The 22,890-nt window shown below is 41.3% G+C and overlaps 1 protein-coding gene across 7 annotated transcripts in view; it reads right to left on the bottom strand.

Moving 5' to 3' along the window:
* The window catches only part of SEC31A (SEC31 homolog A, COPII coat complex component), a 119,960-nt gene that overhangs the window by 58,417 nt on the left and 38,653 nt on the right, over positions 1 to 22,890 (bottom strand). For all 7 annotated transcript variants that reach the window (XM_073597855.1, XM_073597856.1, XM_073597861.1 and 4 more), the window contains exons 5-11: positions 21,838 to 21,933; positions 20,091 to 20,231; positions 19,860 to 20,002; positions 19,546 to 19,645; positions 7,723 to 7,884; positions 7,363 to 7,515; positions 4,246 to 4,479 (exon numbers count right to left, since the gene is read on the bottom strand). In XM_073597855.1, coding sequence (XP_073453956.1) covers positions 4,246 to 4,479; positions 7,363 to 7,515; positions 7,723 to 7,884; positions 19,546 to 19,645; positions 19,860 to 20,002; positions 20,091 to 20,231; positions 21,838 to 21,933 — 1,029 coding nt within the window. The remainder of the gene's footprint in view (positions 1 to 4,245; positions 4,480 to 7,362; positions 7,516 to 7,722; positions 7,885 to 19,545; positions 19,646 to 19,859; positions 20,003 to 20,090; positions 20,232 to 21,837; positions 21,934 to 22,890) is intronic.

The following is a 22,890-nucleotide window of genomic DNA, read 5'->3' as shown; positions in this document are numbered from 1 at the left end:
AGTTTGCATCCTCAGAATCATGAGAAATGTAGTCAATTTCAGACAAATTCTTTCGGACAGACAATTTTCTAAGATTCCCACAGCTACCCATTGATACAAAAGCTTTAAATAAGGTTTATTTTTTCTGAAAAGCATAAATGAATATAGGCAAAATAAGATACGGTATTTAAAAAAAAAAAAAAGTAAGTATACCAGTAGGAAAAAAGTAAATTTTTACTTCACGGTTATAATTGTAAACCTCATAAAAACTGCTGATGGGGCCCTGTACACTCTGTAAAATGCTCTACTCAGTCCATAGCAGAGTTACAGAGCAGGCACTTGAACTGTCATGTACAATTATTTCACACGATACTGAATCAAGAGCGTCGGCCAGCAAGCGTTGGAATCAACAATGTCAGAGCACTTATATGTGCATTACTCTTTGGAATACATATTGTTCAATACCAAGTAGCCTCACAGATCAGAAGAGCTGCTGTGCCACTACAAATAACATGACCTAACTGCCACTGCAAATAATTATTGAGATACTGTTGACTAGCAAGCAGTCTCAGTGGTCTAATGTCATGGACAGTCTCCTACTGTGAGAAGAGTGCATGCTCTAACAATATGTAACCAATAATACTAAATTATTTAAAATAATTCTTTGCCATCTTGAATTACACCATGTATGAGGGCAAGCCCTGAATATAGGTACTATCAGCAAGTGTAAAAGTTGGGAATTACTGTCTTCACTGACTATGATCCAACTATGAATTGAGGCAGGTTTCACATGTTGTTTCTCTGATAATAGTAATGGAATGGATACAGTGCTCTAAACCCTCAATGTTTTTCACCTTAATGCATTCTATGCATAAGGGGAAAAACCTTCTGTAGTGCAGCAACCCCCCAGAGCCCCTCTTTTACTTACCTGAGCCCGGTCTTCCCAGCGACGAGAATGAGCACACCAGCTCCAGCCGGTGTCTTGGGTCCTCATTGGATAGATTGATAGCAGCAGGAACCATTGGCTCCCGCTGCTGTCAATCAGATCCAATGATGCGGGAGCCAGAAAATGGGGACGCAGCAGCAGGACACGGGCGCGCGCCCGGACGAGTTTCCCGAGGGAGAGCGGCTCTTCAACGGGGCACTCGAGAAGAAGAGGAGCCAGGAAAGCCTCTGAGGGACCTCAGAAGAGGAGGATCGGGCAACTCTGTGCAAAACCACTGCACAGAGGAGTTAAGTATGACATACTTGTTTGTTGTTTTGTTTTTTTACAATGAACCCTTACATATCCTTTGAGATCGGGACCATTAAAATTGGACAAATAATCTGAATAACTTAAATTCAAATGATGATTATATGATGTAGAATGGTTGTATATGTATATATTATTTGAAGAGAAAGAGGCCCCGAGGAATTTGTATGGAATGCTATGCAATACAATACACACACATACAGATTTGACTTTGGTTATACTAAAAGTGGTTCTCAGGGCTGAAGAGTATTTGCCTTCATGCATTCAATGCATGAAGGTAAAAAACCTTCAGTATGCAGTTTCCCGCCTCAGTCCCCCCTAGACTCACCTGAGCCCGATCTAGCGATCTGCATGAGAGCAGTAGCTCTCCCGGCTCTCTGCCTCCTTATTGGCCATTGGCTCCTGCTGCTGTCAATCACAGCTAGTGAGGAGGGAGTGGGGGGTGGGAATGAGCCACGCACTGTGTGTCTCATAAAACACACAGAGAGCAAAAAAATATATATATATATAGTTTTGCCCTATGGAAATTGTTGAATATTTGAACAGGCAAACAATAGATCTTTACTTAAACAGTGACTACAGATATAGGTAAGATGCTTGAATGAAAAAAATAATGGTGTACTCTGGGGCAGAAAAAAAAAAAGTACACATTGGCTCTTGGAAGTTGCTATTGCCTCCTGTTACAGAAATTACTTCTTCTAAGCATTTTGTATAAATGGCCACCAGTCTCTGACATCAAAATTGTGGACCACTTTTCCCATTCAAAGGTCCTTCAGTTGTAGGATGTTTGCGGGTTTGCTTGCATGAACTGCATAATGTAATGGGAATCAAATCAGGCTTTCACTAGGGCAGTTCATAGCCCTTTATCCCTTCACTTTGAGACATTTCTTGGACATGCTAGTGTGCCTCGAATCATTATCGTGTTGAAAGACCAACTTCTGCCTCAACTTTTGGACGGATGATCTCACATTCTTATCAAAGACACTTTGATATGATGCAGAATGTATATGTCCATGCCCTAAAGCAGGAAAGCAACCCCAAACCAAAACATTTCCATCACCGTGCTTTATTGGTGTGAGGCAAACATCTCCATTGTTACCATAACTAAACAATTGTAACTTTGATTGATCAGTCATTAACACATTGTTCCAGAAGGCCCGAGCCTATATGTTCAATGGTTGACTGTAATCTTGCTTTGAATGTACAATTTGGACAGCAAAGGCTTTTTCTTAAAGCGGGGTTCCACCCAAATTTTGAACATTATCTCTATGCATTCTCTTCCTTGCCTAGATGCTGACATGCTGTGTAAAAAAATTTAAATCGCCGTAATTACCTTTTTTTTTCTAATTTTCTTAGCACTTCCTGGTTTTCCTCCCATGGGAGTAGGCGTGTTTCTAGCCTCTCCCAGACCTCCCACAGTCCCCTAGGAGCTATTCTCAGGCTTCCCAGCATGCATTGTGCAACAGCGTCATCACAACATCTCGGTGAATGCTGGGAGCACAGCATTCACCGCATCCAGGAAATACATGCTTGTGGGCTTCAAATGCCCACAATGAAGATGGAAACCGCCTTCAGTGAATTTTATAAGTTATTCTTTACAACGAAATCGGACACAGGCGGACTTATTACACAGAACATGTGAGTAGATAATCATGAGAAGAAAAGTTTGTGAATGAACTCCAAAAAAAAAAAACGATAGATAGGTGGACCCCCGCTTTAACACACCTCTTGTGCAGGCTGAATTGGTGTAGTCTCTTTCCGATTGTAGATGCATGCACTTTGACCACAACTGTTGCAAGAGTTACCTGAACAATCCATAATGCCATTTTGTGGTTCTTACAGACTTTTTTTTAGCATGAACTAGTTAGGTCTTGGGTTGAATTTGCTGCCATCCAAAAATTTTAAGTAATTTGAAATTTTTTCTACTGGTAGATTATTTTCCTTACAGCGGAATGATTGATTACAAATTATTTGGTGATCTTTTTAAATCCCGCGCCAGACCAACAGGCTTTCAAAAGCTTAGAGGTCTCTATTAATCTTGGCATGGTGACACACATGTGCTAACACAGAGCAACAATCTTAACCGGTGTTCTGCCGAGAAAGTGCTGCTCGGCGGATAAGGACCCCCCTCTACTGCGCAGGCGCTGCGCCTGCGCAGTAGGATCAGGCGGAAATAGCCGAAGGTGAAAAGGGGAAAATCAGCTGTACACGGCGCACTGTAAGAGGGCCCCTCACGGGCTTGCTTCGCTCGCCACGCTTCGGGCATGGCCTCGCTTCGCTCGGCTCTTTTTTATTCCCCCTCTAGGTCCACTTGGATGGTGGGGAAGGAACCTGGACCTAGGGCGCAGGCGCCGTGTACAGCTGATTGAACATTTTGAGCTTCGGCTATCTCCGGCGGCTGATAGTAGTTCGTACTGCGCAGGCGCTGCGCCTGCGCAGTACAGGGGGGGTCCTTATCCGCCGAGGGAACTTTCGCGGCAAGCCACCGGCACTAAAGAAGAAAAAAATATTGCGCATGCAGTGTAATAATCTGTAGTCTGATTGATTCCATGGGTAATGTATGTCTGTCAGCAAATTCTTACATGTCACAACTGCAACAAAGTTTATCACACGCCTACTGCATTGAGTGGAATACGATTATAGTTAGAATTATTGATACAGTGAGGAAAAAATATTAACCTTAAAGCTTTTGTTTTGGATAGAGTGAGAAAGGGTTGTAACCAATGTCAGGTTATTTTGTTTTTGTTTTTTTTTTTATATCTCTTCACACCCTGTTCCATAGCCAAAACAAGAAGCAAGAGAAAATCTCTCCAATGTGAGAAATGCCTGGTCATCCCCAGAACCAATGTCCCAATTGGTCTTGTGACAACCCAAAATCTGGGATTTTCTTTTTAACTTTCACTTTTGGTGATAACAGTAAACAGGACAAATAGAGTGGGTGAATATCCCTAACAAGGGTACAGACAACAGTAAAGAACTTTAAAAACACAACAAAGGGCAGCAAATTAACATACCTTCAGGAAGGACCAGACATTTTTTTCAAAGGCATTTTTGGCTTCATCAATTTTCTTTTGGCAGTACTCCAGAAAGGTACCGGTGCTGACCACATCCTGTAACTTGTTAGAGCGGCTGAGGAATTCCTGCTCTGTGACCACTTGACTGACATACACATGAAAGTGCTGGGCTTGTGGATGCTGTTGGGTTGGCTGCGTTTTCTCTGCCTCAAATGTTACCAGCTTGCCACCAAACTGCACAAGAGAGAGATAATAAAGAGGTCATAGAACATTTACACAGGTAATTGAGACATGCAACCTCCAGTGCACCAAATTAATGCCTCAAGATTAAGATTGAAGGACACTTTGGATATTTTCTTCTGAAACTTTTATAAGAAGTAAATATATTTTGCCTGAAGATTCTGCTATGGTTCACATCTGGAAAGCAAAATACTGTCACACATCTCACCATGTCAAAAATCTCCAAAATACACTGTGATTTGCTTAAAGTGATTGTAAACCTCAGGACATGAAATCTGAAGAAAGCATATATTTCTGCAGTGTTCACGTGCCTCTTTCCAAGCCACCTCTAACAGGTTTTCTTGACATCAAGAGAAAAATGGTGACAGGGGAGGGATCTCCAGCCGATTGACAGCCTCGGCTCTGCTCCTGTGTGAAGGGGGTGTGTCCCTTTCCTCCAATCAGGTTTCAGAGCTTGAGTATAGTGTGAAAATCCAGCTCCTCATTCCCTGCTTTGAGAGTCGGATAAAAATCTTTTTCATCTCTGAGTTATACATGGATGTACAGGACAAATTACTGCAAATAAACAGGTATAACTTAGGTAGGAGGATCACCTGAGGCCAGTCACTTCACTGGGTATATGTAAGGGTTTACAACCACTTTAAGACTTTCCCTTGTTGGTGGTATAAAAGCTTATCAGTTCAAAGAAAACATTGGCTTGTGTCTGCATTGCACAGTGGGTGTCAAAAACTAGCTATAGGAAACTGTTAGGTTTTCATTATTATAGAGCAGGGGTAGGCAAACTTAAAGAGGTGGAGATCTACTTGAACAACATGGGAGAAGTCAAAGATCTCCGGGCATAGTGTTGCCTCCTCCCACCTGATTTAAACCTCTACACGCTGTACTACTGTGTCGAAATCACATGCTATGCATGGCAATCATGGGGTTAAATCAGGTGATGAGGAGGCAACATATCGCCTCCTCACTACCTGTCAAACACACTCTGGTCGCTTTCCAGTGGAGCAGCAGTGTCTGCTGCACTTTTGAATAAGCCCTTAGTTGTATTCGGCTGTGGCACCCTTAGGGCTCATTCACGCGCAAAGTTGGGGGGTGGTAAAGCCCAGACTGCGATCTACCAGTCACTTGTCCGCGATCTACTGGTAGATTGCAATCTACAGGTTGCTAACCCCCGTTATAGAGAGTGTAAGAAAATGACTTATTACTAGTTACTATACTAGATAAACAAAGTTGCACTGGACTTTCAGCTACATGACCCATCAATCAGATTTTACTGTACACTTTATGGTTTTAAAGTGGGAGTAAACTCGGAAGGTTAACAATTACCTACAGGTAAGACTATAATAAGGCTTACCTATAGGTACAGTAAATATCTCCTAAATGTGCACCGTTTAGGAGATATTTACTTGTGAATGGGCCAGTGACGTCACCGGCGCTAAAGGAGTCCTGCACCATGAATAGCGGCTCCTGCACGCATGCGGCGCAGTCAACCAGACACAAACCTGGAAGGAAGACCGGGTGATGATGAAAACCCTGTCAGCAGTGACAGTGTGTTGGTGGAGGGCTTCGTTTTAAGTTAGGTTTTTACATTATAAAACTTTACCTTGCAGGTTTAACAAAAAAAACACATGGCGGTTCACTACCGCTTTAAGGAAACCTTTGGGGGTAAAAACATGCTTGATAACACTGCAGGATTATCATACTGATCTACTCTTTTATGCTGCGCATGCCACCTTCGACACCTAACGAGTCATTGACCTGATTTCAGTCAATAAAATCATCAAGGTTTAAAGTGGCTGAATGATAACATAAAACAATTGTTATGCAAGACAAAAATTACAAAATAAGACCTATTGTGTTTGAACCAAAATGTGTGCCCCAGAAAATAATTAACTGGACCAAGACTGAAGAAGATACAGCAATTCCGTGATAGTGCAACTAACCCAGATATGAAATCATCTTCTTAGGTTCCTGATCCACATTACAAACTAAGCATCTGTTTTTGCTCTTTCCCAGCGCACACTGACTACCTCAGTGCATCTTTCCTAACATACACAATATTGTCAAAAGTATTGGGACACCTGCCTTTACACACATGAACTTTAATGGCATCCCAGTCTTAGTCCATAGGGTTTAATATTGAGTCGGCCCACCATTTGCAGCTATAACAGCTTCAACTCTTATGAAAAAGGCTGTCCACAAGGTTTAGGAGTGTCTATGGGAATGTTTGACCATTCTTTCAGAAGCGCATTTGTGAGGTCAGGCACTAATGTTGGACGAGAAGGCCTGGCTCGCAGTCTCCGCTATAATTCATCTCAAAGGTGTTCTATTGGGTTGAGGTCAGGACTCTGTGCAGGCCAGTCAAGTTCCTCCACCCCAAACTTGCTCATACATGTCTTTATGTCCCAGAAGCGTTGAAGCTGTTATAGCTGCAAAGGGTGGGCCAACTCAATATTAAACCCTATGGACTAAGACTGGGATGCCATTAAAGTTCATGTGTTCCAATACTTTTGACAATATAGTGTACCTGCGTTGCATTGCTAAAATTTGTTTTTTTGTGTTAGGAGGCCCATTTGAATGGGCTTTTGTAGTGCAACACACGTAAATGCATTGCAAAGATGTAATTGCAGCCCTTACTATTTAACCCTATATTATTACTCAGGGACAAACAGAAGACAATAGGAAAAGTTTTTCATTTTGCACCCAACAACATCAAACATTCTCTCTGCCAAACAACACACTTCACCAGAAAAAAACAAAAAAAACCACACACGCATTAAAAAGGCCACAGAAATGGTATATGTGTGCTTAATTTCACAACGATCAAAGTCTTCTTTTAAATGACTCTGCAAGCTTTGTTGCAAAATAAAAATCACTTACAGAAAATGAAGCTCCGACAGGTCGGCGCAGCCACTTGGGAGGTTTCTTTAAAGGAATCACAGTACTCTGCTGAGTGGTCTGTTGAGGGAGCTGCAAAGGAGGGAGAGCCTGTCCGGTGCCAAATGGATCCAAGTTTCCAAATGATGAAGAAAGCTACATGGTATAAATAAAAATAAATAAAAAAGACAGACATACAGTCACATACTAAATCTACTAATTTGTAAAATATGCAATTTAATGAAACATCAATGACATACAACATTGGTCAACAAAGCACTTACTACAATACAGTTACATGATTTTTTATAATTTTTTTAAGCAGATTCGCAATAGACTGCAAGTAGAAAATTAACAATTTACCTTATCCACCTGCTTCTGGCTCAGATTGTCATTGCCTCCCCCCATAATAGAATAAACACTAATGCGGCCATCAAAAGAAGCAGCAGAGAGCACAGCTGGGTTACGGGGACACCACTGGATATCGAAACACCACTGAGTGTTTGTTGGCAGTTCATATAAAATCTGGCAAAAAAGGCAAAGAATAATGGCAAACAAAGAATTAATTAGTAAAGAATGTATTATTTCTGCATTAATTTTTTGTTTAATTTTATCCTAGAAATGTATTCTAGCATAGTAGAATTTTCCTGCTTTTCAGTTTTTTTTACCATATGGCTCGAGATTTCTTAAACACTAATGCCCTATACACATGACCGGTTTTGCCGTCGGAATAAACTCTGAAGGTTTTTATGACAGAGTTCCGACGGAATGCCGCTAAAGCGGTCTTGCCTACTCACGGTCACACCAAAGTCCGACCGTCCAGAACGTGGTGACGTACAACACGTACTACGGATGATAAAAAGGAAGTGCAATAACCAGTAGCCAATAGCTTCTGTCTCGTACTTGCTTCAGAGCATGCGTCGTTTTGGTCTGTCGGAACAGCCTACAGACAAGCCGTTTTCCCGACAGGAATTGGTTCCGTCAGGAACATTTAGAACATGTTCCATTTCTTGGTCCATCAGAATTTTCGAAAAAAAAAAAAAGGCAGATGAGGCATACACATGATCGGAATAGATGATGAAAAGCTTCCATCGGACTTTTTCTGTCGGACATTCGGCATAAGGCCTCTTATACACCGCAACTTGAAAAAGCTTAGTACAGCGGGGTTTTTTTTAGTTTTTTTTTTTTCTAGAATGCGGCCTGTAGTTTAGGTGGTATGCTTAGGTGGGTAAAAAAAGCGCTGCTTATTCTTGTATTCTTGAGTAAAAAAAAAAAAGAATAAATATATATATATATATATATATATATATATTAGAGGTCGACCGATATATCGGCCGGCCGATATATCGGCCGATATTTGGCGTTTTTTACTTAATCGGCATCGGCTGATTGTGCTGATAAAAAAGGCCGATTGTAACTTCAGCCGTGACTTGCAAATGACTTCTGTAATAGAAGTCAATGCAAGTTGCCTGTGGAGAGGATTCTCTCCTCCTCTGGGCAGCCTGCCAAGTCTGATAAGAAGATACATTTGTATCTTTTCAAGTTCTTTTTATCAATAGACTGAACTCCGCGTGTAGAAGTTCTCAGTTTAACCATTTAAAGACTAAATCTTTTCTGACACTTGTTGCTTACAGGTAAAAATCCTGTATTTTCTGCTAGAAAATCCCTTAGAACCCCCAAACATTATATATATATTTTTTAGCAGAGACCCTAGGGAATAAAATGGTGGTTGTTGCAATATTTTATGTCACACGGTATTTGCGCAGCGGTCTTTCAAAGGCAATTTTAAAAAAAAAAAATACAGTAATGAATTAAAAAAAAAAAACTAAGCAGTAAAGTTAGCCCATTTTTTTTCGTCCAAAAGTTTTGATTACCTGTTTTTGTGTATTTAATATTTAAGATGGTGTTTTTTTTTTTTTCTAAATTATACATACAAGTGAACTGATCGGAGGTTTGTTTTGTTTAATGTTTAAATGTAAAAAAATTTCTGTATCACTTATTACTTAAGGCTGCTTTCACACTGGAGCGGGCAGGAGTTGATGGTAAAACGCTGCTAGCTTTAGCGGTGCTTTACCGTCATTTTAGAGGTGCTATTCGGCTGCTAGCGGGGCGCTTATAACCCAGCTAGCGGCCGAGGAAGGGGTTAAATGCGCCCCTGAAGCACCGCTGCCAAAACGCTTTGCAGGCGCTTCGGCAGTGGTGCGCATTCATTTCAATGGGCAGGAGTGGTGGTATACACCGCTCCAAAGATGCTGCTCACAGGACTTTTTTTTACATCCTGCCAGCGCATTGCCTCAGTGTGACAGCACTCGGGATATCACACTGAGACTGCAGGGGAGCCGTTTTACAGGCACTTTACAGGCGCTCTTTTTAGCCCAAAAGCGCCTGAAAAATGCCCCAGTGTGAAAGGGGTCTAACTGTTAGATTTTATGAGATGAAGGGAAAAAAAAAAAAAAATCGGCCAAATATATCGGCCCAAAAAATCGGCATCACATATCGGCCATCGGCCACCGCGATTTCTAAATATCGGCATCGGCATCGGCCAGAGAAAACCCATATCGGTCGACCTCTAATATATATATATATATATATATATATATATATATATATATATATATATATCACAGTATCTCACAAAAGTGAGTACACCCCTCACATTTTTGTAAATATTTTATTATATCTTTTTATGTGACAACACTGAGGAAATTACACTTTGTTACAATGTAAAGCAGTGAGTGTACAGCTTGTATAACAGTGTAAATTTGCTGCTCCCTCAAAATAACTCAACACACAGCCATTAATGTCTAAACCGCTGGCAACAAAAATGAGTACACCCCCAAGTGAAAATGTACAAATTGGGGCCAATTAGCCATTTTCCCTCCCTGGTGTCATGTGACTCATTAGTGTTACAAGGTCTCAGGTGTGAATGGGGGGCAGGTGTGTTACATTTGGTGTTATCGCTCTCACTCTCTCATACTGGTCACTGAAAGTTCAACATGGCACCTCATGACAAAGAACTCTCTGAGGATCTGAAAAAAAGAATTGTTGCTCTATATAAAGATGGCCTAGGCTATAAGAAGATTGCCAAAACCCTGAAACTGAGCTGCAGCATGGTGGCCAAGACCATACATTGGTTTAACAGGACAGGTTCCACTTGCGAAATAGACGTATGATTGCTACCAGCATTGCTGCAGAGGTTGAAGGGGTGGGGGGGGGGGTCAGCCTGTCAGTGCTTAGACCATACGCTGCACACTGCATCAAATTGGTCTGCATGACTGTCGTCCCAGAAGGAAGCCTCTTCTAAAGATGATGCACAAGAAAGCGCGCAGTTTGCTGAAGACAAGCAGACTAAAGATATGGATTACTGGAACCATGTCCTGTGGTCTGATGAGACCATGATAAGCTTATTTGGCTCAGATGATGTGAAGCGTGTGAGGCGGCGACCAGGTGAGGAGAACAGACAAGTGTGTCTTGCCTACAGTCAAGCATGGTGGTGGGATTGTCATGGTCTGGGGCTGCATGAGTACTACCAGCACTGGGGAGCTACAGTTCATTGAGGGGACATGAACGCCATCATGTACTGTAACATACTGAAGCAGAGCTTGATCCCCTCCCTTCGGAGACTGGGCTGCAGGGCAGTATTCCAACATAACGACCCCAAACACACCTCCAAGACGACCACTGCCTTGCTAAAGAAGCTGAGGGTAAAGGTGATGGACTGGCCAAGCATGGCTCCAGACCTAAACCCTATTGAGTATCTGTGGGGCATTCTCAAACGGAAGGTGGAGGAGCGGAAGGTCTCTAACATCCACCAGCTCCGTGATGTCCTCATGGAGAAGTGGAAGAGAACTCCAGTGGCAACCTGTGATGCTCTGGTGAACTCCATGCCCAAGAGGGTTAAGGCAGTACTGGAAAATAATGGTGGCCAGACAAAATATTGACACTTTGGGCCCAATTTGTACATTTTCACTTAGGGGTGTACTCACTTTTGTTGCCAGTGGTTTAGACATTAATGGCTGTGTGTTGAGTTATTTTGAGAGAACAGCAAATTTACACTGTTATACAAGCTGTACACTCACTACTTTACATAGTTGCAAAATGTCATTTCTTCAGTGTTTTCACATGAAAGGATAGAATAGAATATTTACAAAAATGTGAGGGGTGTACTCACTTTTGTGAGATACTGTATATATGTATATATATATATATATATATATATATATATATATATATATATATATATATATATATATATATATATATATAAAATAATCTGTATTCCCAGTCAGTATTTTGCGCCGGTACGTGCGAATACGCGCAAATGCATGCATATGAGCATAAATATTAATTGATTTTCCCTAAGTATGTATTGTGCGCACAAATGCGCGAACATGTATATACGTGCTAAACAAATGCCCCGAAATTACGTCCAAAAAAGCAGGTGCTCAAACATCAGTACCATGTGCAAGAGGCCTAAGAGTTTTTCTGGTCATCAACTTAAAGCAACAGTTCACGTTACCTCAGACAGAGCTCCACTAGATTTTGAAAACCATCACAAAGTTTGAAGTTTAGTGTATCAGTAATAGGCCAAAAAATTGCACAGGTGCATACAGTCCACAAATCTGACTCGATGTTTTGAATTTTGGTGCAGAAAAATCCAGCAATAGCTTAAGGGACATGAGAACAAATCCAATTTTGACCACATCAAATGATAACTTTACTTATATTACCAGCATCAGATGTTTCTGGACATCCCTTGCTGACAGAATAGAACGATTGTTATTGTTTTCCCCCTGACAAAATTGGTTTCAGAGGTATCTGGTAGCAGAACTTCAGTGTCAATGTTGATATGACAAATGACAAAGACAATCCCATCACTATGGCTGGTCTTTGACCAGAATTTAATTTTCTCCTATATGCTAAATCACATTGCTATTTTAAAGCAGGACCAAATTCACCAATCTAGTTTTAACTCACAGTACCATTAGTGCAACAACACTACGAGACAATGGGGTAGATTTACTAAAACTGGAGCATTCAGAATCTGGTACAGCTATGCATGTTAGCCAATCAGCTTCTAACTTTAGCTTGTTCAATTAAGCTTTGGCAAAAAAAAAAACTGGAAGCTGCACCAGATTTTGCACCCTCCAGTTTTAGTAAATCAATCCCAATGTTTCAAAGCATAAAAACCTTGATTTTAGGACAAACGCCACTAGATGTAGCCTAGTACAAATAGGATTTCCTCAATCACACAGTTGTATTGCTGAACTCGCATAAAAAAAAGATGCAGAGACTTTTTTCCCCGGACTGGAATCAGATCGCCTGGGTGTTCTCACCCAGGCTATCCGATTCCTGTCCGAACCCACAGTTCGCACTGCGATCTGTGAACCCATCTGGGGGTGTCATTACCATTGTATTGACACCCACAGCGCTTCACAGAGGGCAGTGTGAACTGCCTGCGGGAGAGATGCAATACGGGAACTGGCACTGTAATCGCGCTGGTTCCCACATCGCTACAGTGTGAACCTAGACTAAAAGTAAAACATGGGCGAAATTACCTGTCAGTAGTGGGACGCACAAATCTTATAAAAATGATCTGGGCTGCCCAATTGCAGTATATACTACATAATTCACCTATTTGAATCCTGCACGCCTGGTTTAAAAAAATAGACTAATCGCACCTGATTTAGAAAGGCATGAGTTGCCCAGGAATTTCCCATTTTACAGCTCCCTGAAAACAGAAGAGGGGCTGGCGGTCCCCCCTCCCCCCTTTAAAATGTATTTTATAGCCTCCCAGCTGCAGCATTTTGCTGGATGTGAGAAGATACATTTAACAGGTCTCATTCAATTCCTCTTACTAGCATGTTCCTCTATGTACAATTTAATGTCGCAGCTGGAATCAGACACCTTCGCAGAGACTACATCGCGCCCTACATTCACTTCTGTATAAAGTATGGAAAGAAATGAAGGCTATTATGGTATATCAACGATTACGCCATTGTGGAAAAACTCTAGACTAGAGGAAGTGTGGAAACTAGAGGGGTTTCACTGCTGGTACACTCATGGTATTAGATATGTAGCGCAAATGTACACTCAACAAACTCTAAGGTCTTATCGGGATCTGCAAGAGACATATCAATTACCTACCTCTAGATTCTTTCAGTATCTCCAGTTAAGGCACGCCTTGACAGCCCAAGCCGAGAAAACTAGCCTTTCCCTTCAAAATATGTCATTACTTTCCTCTTTGGAGTCTACTGCTGGAAAATCTCATCCCTATATAAACAGATGCTGGAAAAGTATCTGGCTAGGTTAGTTCTCCCAGGACATGGCAGGTGGGAAAGAGACCCAAGTAAGTTATCGGATGAATCCTGGCTTACTATATTAGAACAAGTCACCCAAATTTCTTTATTCCCAACGCTGAGGCTCACCAAAATATTTATTATCGACAGGGTATATCACACCCCCCTTAAAATTATATAAAGGGAGCACTACCATGGACTGTCAAAAATGTCAGGGGCACACAGCTGACTTTATTCATATGCCTTGGATATGCCCCAAGCTTGTTAGATACTGGCGGGAACTTGTGGACACAATAGATAGAGTATTTCATATACAACTGGAACACTCACCAGTTATCTGCTTGCTGGGAGATAGCGGAGGTACAATTTCCACCAGAGGTTAGTATTCCAGTGAAACAGCTACTGTTCATAGCCGTAAAACTATAGCCATGAGATGGATGTCTTCTACCTCCCCTACATTTGAAGATTGGAGACAGCAGGCCAATACCACCCTATTGAGAGAACAACAAATCTGCACACGGAGAGGTACTCTTAATCACTTCTCTAAGTTCTGGGATCTTGGATAGCGATGGCAAGCTTAGTCCCTTTTTCCTTGATTTCCTTAAGACTACTCCAGTGCTAGTTAGTTCACTATTAAAAGTATTTTTCCTGGGGAACAAGGTGACTTCCCAGTTTGTCCTTTACTGTCTAAATACTATGTCATGAGGAACTTAATGAGCGGTGCTCTACTTAATATCTACTTTGGTTACTTGGTGATGAGAATGGAGATACAACATGGTTTTGTTACCCCTTTTCTTTAAAGTGAAAAGGTTTGTTTTTTTTTCTCTTTTTTTTAAAGAATACCAAACATGTTATACTTGCCTCCGCCGTGCAAGGGTTTTGCAAAGAGTGGCCCCGATCCTCCTTTTCTGGAGGCACTCCTGGCTCCAACTCTTCTCGAGTGCCCCCTCGGAGAGCCACTTTCCAAGGGGGCACTCGTACGGGCACACTTTCGAGACTTGCTGCTGCGTCCTTTGACACAGACAGCAGGATTCAGCCCTGCCCCCGTGTCACTGGATTTGATTGACAGCAGCAGGAGCCAATGGCTCCTGCTGCTATCAATGTATCCAATGATGTGCTAGTCTCCGTCACTGGAACGAACGGCTCAGTTTAGAAAAAGGACAGGTCGGGGGGTGCTGCAGCACAAAATGCTTTTCACCTTAATCACTTGCCGACCGGCTCATGCCAATATACGTCGACAAAGTGGCACGTTCCAGCGAAACAACGTACTGGTATGTTGTCCCCTTTAAGAGCCGCAGGAGGCGCATGCGCGATCGTAGGAACAGCGATGTCTCCTCCCCCAGTCAGTCCTATCCCGATACAGTTAGAAACACTAACTAGGGAACACATTTAACCCCTTGATCGCCCCCTAGTGTTAACCCTTTCCCTGCCAGTGACATTTACACAGTAATCTGTGCATTTTTATAACACTGATCACTGTATAAATGTCAATGGTCTTAAAAAATGTGTCAAAAGTGTCCGATCTGTCCGCTGCAATGTCGCAGTACCGCTTAAAATAGTTGATCACCACCATTACTAGTAAAAAAAAAAAAAAAAAAATGCCATAAATTTTTCCCATAGTTTGTAGACGCTATAACTTTTGCGCAAACCTATCTAATATATACGCTTATTGTGATTTTTTTTTTACCAAAAATATGTAGAAGAATATATATTGGCTTAAACTGATGAAGAAATTTGTTTTTTAAAAACATTTTTGGGGATATTTATTATAGCAAAAAGTAAAAAATATTGTTTTTTTTTCAACATTGTCGCTATTTTTTTGTTTTGTTTATAGAGCAAAAAATAAAAACCGCAGGAGGTGATCAAATACCACCAAAAGAAAGCTCTATTTGTGGGAAAAAAGGATGCAAATTACGTTTGGGTACAGTATTGCATGACCGCACAATTGTCAGTTAAAGTGACAAAGTGCAAAATTGTAAAAAGTGCTCTGGTCAGGAAGGGGGTAAAATCTTCCCGGGCTATAGTGGTTAATGCATATGCATTAAGGTGAAAAACCCTGAGGGTTTACAACCCCTTTAATGTCTTTTATTTTTGTTGGTTTCGCAATACTGGCAATCCGATGATACGGTTATTAGATGCGGGTGGGCTCTGTTTAAAATCACCTTTTCCCCCTTTCTTTCTTGTATGAATAACCTGATGACACGGTTTACAATGTCACTGTGCTTATTATGTGACTCTCATATGGATGGGTGTTTTATAAGCCTACTGATTAATAGTTGTGCATGTACACTTCCCACTTTGATGTAACAGTTGTGTTTATCTTTACTATTTTATGTAGGTCTTGTACAATTTTTAAAAATTTCAATAAAAAGTACTTGTTTAACCACTTGACAACTGGGCACTTAAACCCCCTTCCTAACCAGACCAATTTTCAGCTTTCGGTGCTCTCACACTTTGAATGACAATTACTCAGTCATGCAACACTGTACCCATATGAATTTTTTGTCCTTTTTTTCACACAAATAAAGCTTTCTTTTGGTGGTATTTAATCACCACTGGGTTTTTTATTTTATTGCGCTATAAATCAAAAAAGACTGAAAATTCGGTAAAAAAAAAAACAAATAAATCTTTGTTTCTTTTAAAATTTATTGCAGAGTATTGACAGAGTAGTGGCAGAGTATTGGCAGAGTATTGGCAGAGTATTGGCAGAGTATTGGCAGAGTATTGCACATTATTACAGAGTACTGTAGAGTATTGCACATTATTGCAGAGTACTGTAGAGTATTGCACATTATTGCAGAGTACTGCAGAGTATTGCACATAATTGCAGAGTACTGCAGAGTATTGCACATAATTGCAGAGTACTGCAGAGTATTGCACATAATTGCAGAGTATTGCACAGAGCAGCGCTGTGGGCACTACAGATCCAGCCCACAGCGCTGCTAAAAATGATCTCTCCCCCTCTCTCCTCGCACTGTACAGATTGGTACAGAGAGGGGAGGAAGGAACCGGCGTCATGACGCCGGTTTGTTTACAAATGACGGAGCGATCACGCAGTAAGCGGGCGCTACAAGCGGCCATTTACCGCGATCCGTGATGCGTCGGGTCTTCCGGACCCGGCGGTCATGGAGGTTTGCGGGAGCGCGCCCCAGGGGGCGAGCAAGAGCAACATTCTGGGAGGACGTCCACCCAGAATAAGCCGACCGCGCTGTAGCCGTCTTTCGGCTATGGCCCGGTCGGCAAGTGGTTAAAAAAAAAAAAAAAAAACACACCTCTCTAAATGCAAATTAAAAAACTCAAGACTAATTTGTGCCCCATATCTGTGTGTGTGTTGTGTGGTGGTGTGTGTGTTCTCAATGCCCGCCTGATTGCGACGCCTTTGTTTGGAATAGGCAAAGATTGTACATGCTTGCGGCTTTCCATTATGTGATGTACTGTACTACTTCTGATGCTAAGTGAGAAGACATATATATTAGTACCTTGGCATATGGCATACAAAGTGGCCTTGAGGTTTTAACTAAACACAACAATTGTATTTTTCCTTGTCAAATTTGTTACAACAATTGTATTTTAAACAACTGTGTAGAAATAATCTTTCTAGGGGCCGCATCTCCGTTTTTCTTCATTTTTTGCAGCCTGAAATTGTACACAGATGTTTGGTCACACCTAGCGCTTCACGAACATGCGTTTTCGTGCTACATGCATGGAGCAGCCTATTCATTTAAATAGGCTGCCCTACGTGTGCGCCAAAGTCACTCATGTACCTTTTTGGTCATTGAGCTTTGTACGCAAAAACGCGAATGTCACATTTGGGGTGCCATTAACAATAACAGGCACGCATTTATGAAACTCTCATGTGTGAATGCAGCCAAGAGTGAGAAAACATACAAGTCAGTACTGTGAGAGTGAGAAGCCATATGGATCAGTATTGTGTGTACCTGAGATTTTGAAACAGTACTGTTGTGTGGGATTGTAGGAAAAAAAAAAAAAAAAAAAAAACAAGAACCAGGCAATAGCAACCAGGAATCGTCTTCTCTGTTTTACTGAGATATTTACACAAATTTACTTTGGAGTTATGAATTTGTGTAGATATGTCAGCATAATAAGATTGGGAAATACCAGTGTTGATCGGCTGTAGTTTGATAGCCTCTAACTTTTTCAGCTGGCTACTAGATCTCTGTAAAATATGTTCAGGTCCTGCCAATTGCAATAAGGGCTAAAACATGGTTTCGGACAGGCTTTGTTAAATCTCTCTGAACGCTAGTCAAAACTCCTGTTACTAAATAAAATGGTTAGCTTACAGTCCTGTTTACACCTTGCTTTTGCATGGTGCTTCGATGAGGCTTCGATGAGCCTTTGGTGGTGCTTCAAGCGAGCTTTGTCATAGACTTTTATGGAGGCTTTGAAGCACAATTAAAGCGACATGGGGTATAATTTTTGAAGCGAAGCCGAAGCAAAGCAACAAAAGCAAGGTGTAAGCTAACCATTTTATTTAGTGACAGGAGCTTTGACTAGGATTCAGAGAGCTTTAACAAAGCGTGTCCAAAGCCTTGTTTTGAAGCAAGTGTAAACTAGCCATTAATGTGTGTTAAAGCAGAAGCAAGTGTAAATGAGCCCGAACAGACAAAGTCCTGGCCATTTACTTTTTTCCTCTAGAATTAAAACAGATCTTCAACCCCCCCTCCCTCGCTGCATCTTCTTGTGCGACATCATAGGGAGGCTGCTGGCTCTTCTGGGTTCAGCCACCAAGCCTCCAGATGATGCACTGCTAGGCCTGCCCAACTCCTCCTTTGTCAGTAAAGGACTATGCCTCCTGGGATATGTGATGCGCATATCCCAGGAGGCACAGTGAGCATAGTGCACGTCTTTCGCCTAGGCATGTGACAGGCATATTGGGGGGGCGAGGAGTGCTATTTGTATGTTGGAGGGAGGAGTGGTGGCGAGGAGTAGAGTTGAGTTCAAATTGAGAGAGAAGATCAGCTTTACAACAATACACATTAGACAAGGCTGTGATTTGATAATAAGGTAAAAGCAGTTAGTACCTCACCCATTTATTATTTTTTATTACAAATCAGCAACCTCTACTTGTTATATTTCCAACACTGTGCAAAGCAGTAAAACCTGACTGTCTTACAGTGCAATCCCCTCCTCTTCCAGCCTGGAGACGCATGTGCAGGAGGTTACAGGGAAATTGTACAAAGACTAGTAAATGTAGACTAAAGTACTAGTTAAAAAATACATAATGTATAAATGTATTACCAGAAGTCTTTAAATCTGCCTATGCTAAGGTTAAAGGGTAACTCCACTTTTGTGGGGAAAAAAAATAAAGAAAAAAATAATATAGGAGAGAAATGACCTTTCCTTTTCAATCTGCAACAGCTGTAATTTTCTGAAAATGCAATGCAATATGGCTACCTGGAGGTGTTCTGTGCACAGAATGTGTACAGAACGCCCCCCAAAAACACCATTGTGCGATTGGCTCACCGATTTTCCCAGAAGTCTACACTAAGATACAAGTCAGATTTCAGGCATCCCCTGCAACAAAAATGTCATTTTTGGTGGGATACTCCCAATAGGAAATCACATCTAAAGGGATGCAGCTACAGCAGCTTTCCTCATTAGAGCCCCGTAGGTGTACAGCTGATTGAAAATTATAAAACCACTCCCATTAGATTCACTTTCCCACATGGACACAGACAAACACACAGGAATTTGTTCAGAATAACAAAAGGTTGGAATCTGCAACAAAGTTTGTTAAAATCCTTGTAATGTACAAAGATCACCCAGAGGAGGATGTTTTTTTCTCAGCAAAAGTGGAGTTACTCTTTAAAGCGACTGACACCTATCTAGCAGTTTTTTTTTTTTATCATCTTTTTAAGGAACTCACCTCTCCAGTGTTAGGATTTGAGCAAAGTATTTTGGAATCCTTTCCACAGCTCAGCAACAGTTCTGGGTCTGCTACACTCCAAGCAATAGCCAAAATTCCCCTGAAATAAAAAGCATTAACACTAGAAAATATTCTTTGCCATGACACAATCTCACCAGTATTAGCACTTGTGGACAAACTGGCCAGCAAGTCACACAACAATATTCGATAAGTGCTTATAATAAAGTGGAATCTGAAGACAGACACTTTCTCATTTGTAAAAAAACATACACACACACACACACACACACACACCAAAAGAGTAGTATTCAAACCTTGTATGATTTTCCATCACCCTAAAGGGAGAAGAAGCAAATCTGAGATCCCACATTTGAATGACAGGTAGCCGGTCGTCCTCTGATGATAAAACCATTTGGGTAGCAACATCAGGATGCCATGCCATGCCAGAACAATGCATCTGATCAACAGAAAACGTAGAATAAAAAAGTAAGAAAATCACAAAGGATCTAGGAAATTAAAAATATATATGTGAATGGCAACTGTACCCGGTTGCTGTGGTCGCTGACTTTCAAAATTGGTTCATTTTTCCGGAGATCCCAGACAGTTGCTCGACCACTGGGGCTTGTAGAAGCGAGAATATGCTGAACTTGTCTGTTCCATGCAATACAACCTATGTCTTCTAGAGGCTACAAGAAATGACGATTTAAATATAAATTTACTTTTGTATGAAACGCACATTTTCCAAGATGAATGTCCTCAGAACACCACAATAAATATCCTCCAACAAGGCTCATGCAGTTGCTAGTGATGAAAACATTATTTTTAAATGCAAACTTAAAAGTGTAACTAAAGGCAAAACTATTTAGTTTTGGATAGATTAGATTAGAACACCTGTCAATTTTTATTGCTATCTGTGTACCCATTAGGGATATTCACCCTCTCTGTTTATCCTGTTTACCATTATCAATGAAAGTGAAAGTAAAAGAAAATCCCACATTTTGGGTTGTCTCCAGAAAAGTAATCAAGGGGAAATCTTACAAACGAGGACACTAGTTCTGGTTCTGGTGGTCCCCAAGAGATTCCCTTAATGTGCAGGGATTTCCTCTCACTTCTGGTTTTGGCTACAGGACAGGAAGTGAAGGCAAATCTTCCTAGTGAGGCACAGATGACAAAAAAAATGAACCAACAGGGGTTATAACCCTCCCTAAGGGCTCATGCACACTGCAGCTTACAAACAAGCTGCTTTTACAGGCATTTGAGCTTTTATTTCAGCTTGAAAAAGCTTGTGCTTTTCTGTGCTCTTGTGCACAGAAATGCACCATTGAGCTTTTTTGAGCATAAGCATTTTTTTTTCACAAACCCTCCTAGATAGTATTTTCTTGACCACTGTATAAACAAAACAAAAAGCTGGAACAAACGTTTTCGCACATTTTCAAGCTTCTTTGAGCTCTTTAGGGCACTAGCTCCTCTCAAAAAACGTGAGAGTTTGGTGGGTTTTTCTGCCTGTAGAAGCATGTGCCTGAAAACACCTGAAAACGTGAAAGTGCATGGACACATTGGCTAACAAAGGAGGGGAGTTTCTAGGCAGAAAAGAAAAAGCCTACAGGAGCTGCTTCTTTGAGCTGCAGTGTGCATGAGCCCTAACTCTATCCAAAATGAAAAAAAGTTTTGCTTATACTCTAGTTCTACTTTAAAGTACAACAATGCACAAAATTTGACATGTCATTTAGGTTGTTAGCATAATTAACATGATGATCCTGCCAGCCGAACTGTTGCTGATTAATGTCCTTTGAAAGGGTGACATTGCTCTACCTGTGCTATAAAAAAACACTGCAAAACAAAGTCACCCTTGAGCCATTGTACCTGCTAGGGCTACAGTGGGACATAATAATGCATGCAGTGGGCAAGGCTTAACGTGCTGTCACCCTTAACTGCGGATCCTCCAGGCAGTCAGTCAATTAGGAGCTTGCCATACCAAATTTCATCCATTGACTTTATGATTGACCACAAGTCAGTGAACACCTCTCCAGTGCTTGAGGGCAAAGTTACTTCTGTAGGATCTTACGTGTCTCATGAAAATGTTTGCAAGCCCTCATGAGGCTGACTCACCTTACAATACAGCATCTGGTAGTGGGGGTATACAAGCATGATTTCCAGTCCCTATCAATCTTTTGGGAACACAATGGACTCCATTGGTAGACAACAGAGCGCATATTGGGGGGGGGGGGACATTTCAGCCTTCTGATGTACTTTATCAACCAAGAAGAAACAATATCAGACAACTTTGTTTACCTGGCTTTTAGCTCCTGGCGTCATAGGAACAGCAAAGTTATTCAAATCCCAAATGTAGATTTCAGACTCATTAGCACCCGATGCTACAAGGTTTGTCTATGGGGAGGGAAAAAAAAAAAAACTTGGATAAGTACAGACAACCTACTAGTGCATAAAAAGGAAGACTGGTAAAAGGTTTTGTTATTTAACTGAAAGGAGTAGCTGCCATGAGTTTTTTGACAATCCAATATAAGCTGCCTGTCTGCTGGCCATCTTTTTCACAATTTTCTGGATTACCTGCATGCAATGCAGCTTCTTCTCTGGTGCTTATTTTCAATTTCTAAGGACTATATATCGCTTGGTATCTCCTGCCTGCAAGCAAAAATTTCTATACTGACTCTGCTTCCTCTCAGCATTTCTGTAGTTCAGAAGGCAGGCTCTGTGAAATGCGTGACACAGCTGTGTCTACTCACAGGACATAGTAAATTGTGTGTCACAAAATTCCAGGAAGTAAATGTGGGGGGGGATCTTCACAAAGTTTACAAACTTCAAGATCATTCAGATTAATAGGAGTAGGCTAGAAATAATGGAAATTTAATATGGAAACAAATATATGATTCTAAGTTGACTATAAATGCTGAAACCACCAATTCAGCATGAAAACCTGTAAACTATCAATGTCAGCAGAAGAGACCACCAATATCAGCCTCCATACTTAATCAGAACAGGGCTCCTATGAGTAGTACTGGTGCTTCCACAGTTTACAAACCTCCATTCAGGCTGGGTTCACACTTGTGCGATGTTAGATATCGGATGTGATTCACACCGCACTGCTGTGCAGATCACATGTGATATCTGTGCGATGCAAATTCACCTATACAGACTTTATAGTTGAATTTGCATCGCATTCGCACCAAAATGGGCAGGACCCTTTTTTTGGTCCGTACTGGAATCAGATTACATGGGTGTTCACACCCACGTGATCCAATTCCTGCACCATTTGACAGTTCACACTGCGATATGCAAACTGATCTGAGGGTGTCATTAACTTTCTATTGACACCTACAGCGGTTC

This window comes from Aquarana catesbeiana, linkage group LG01 (genome assembly GCF_042186555.1).
Source record: "Aquarana catesbeiana isolate 2022-GZ linkage group LG01, ASM4218655v1, whole genome shotgun sequence".
In the NCBI taxonomy this organism is placed as follows: Eukaryota; Metazoa; Chordata; class Amphibia; order Anura; family Ranidae; genus Aquarana; species Aquarana catesbeiana.
Note: the sequence above shows the minus strand (reverse complement) of the source record. Positions and strands in the feature narration are given on the sequence as shown.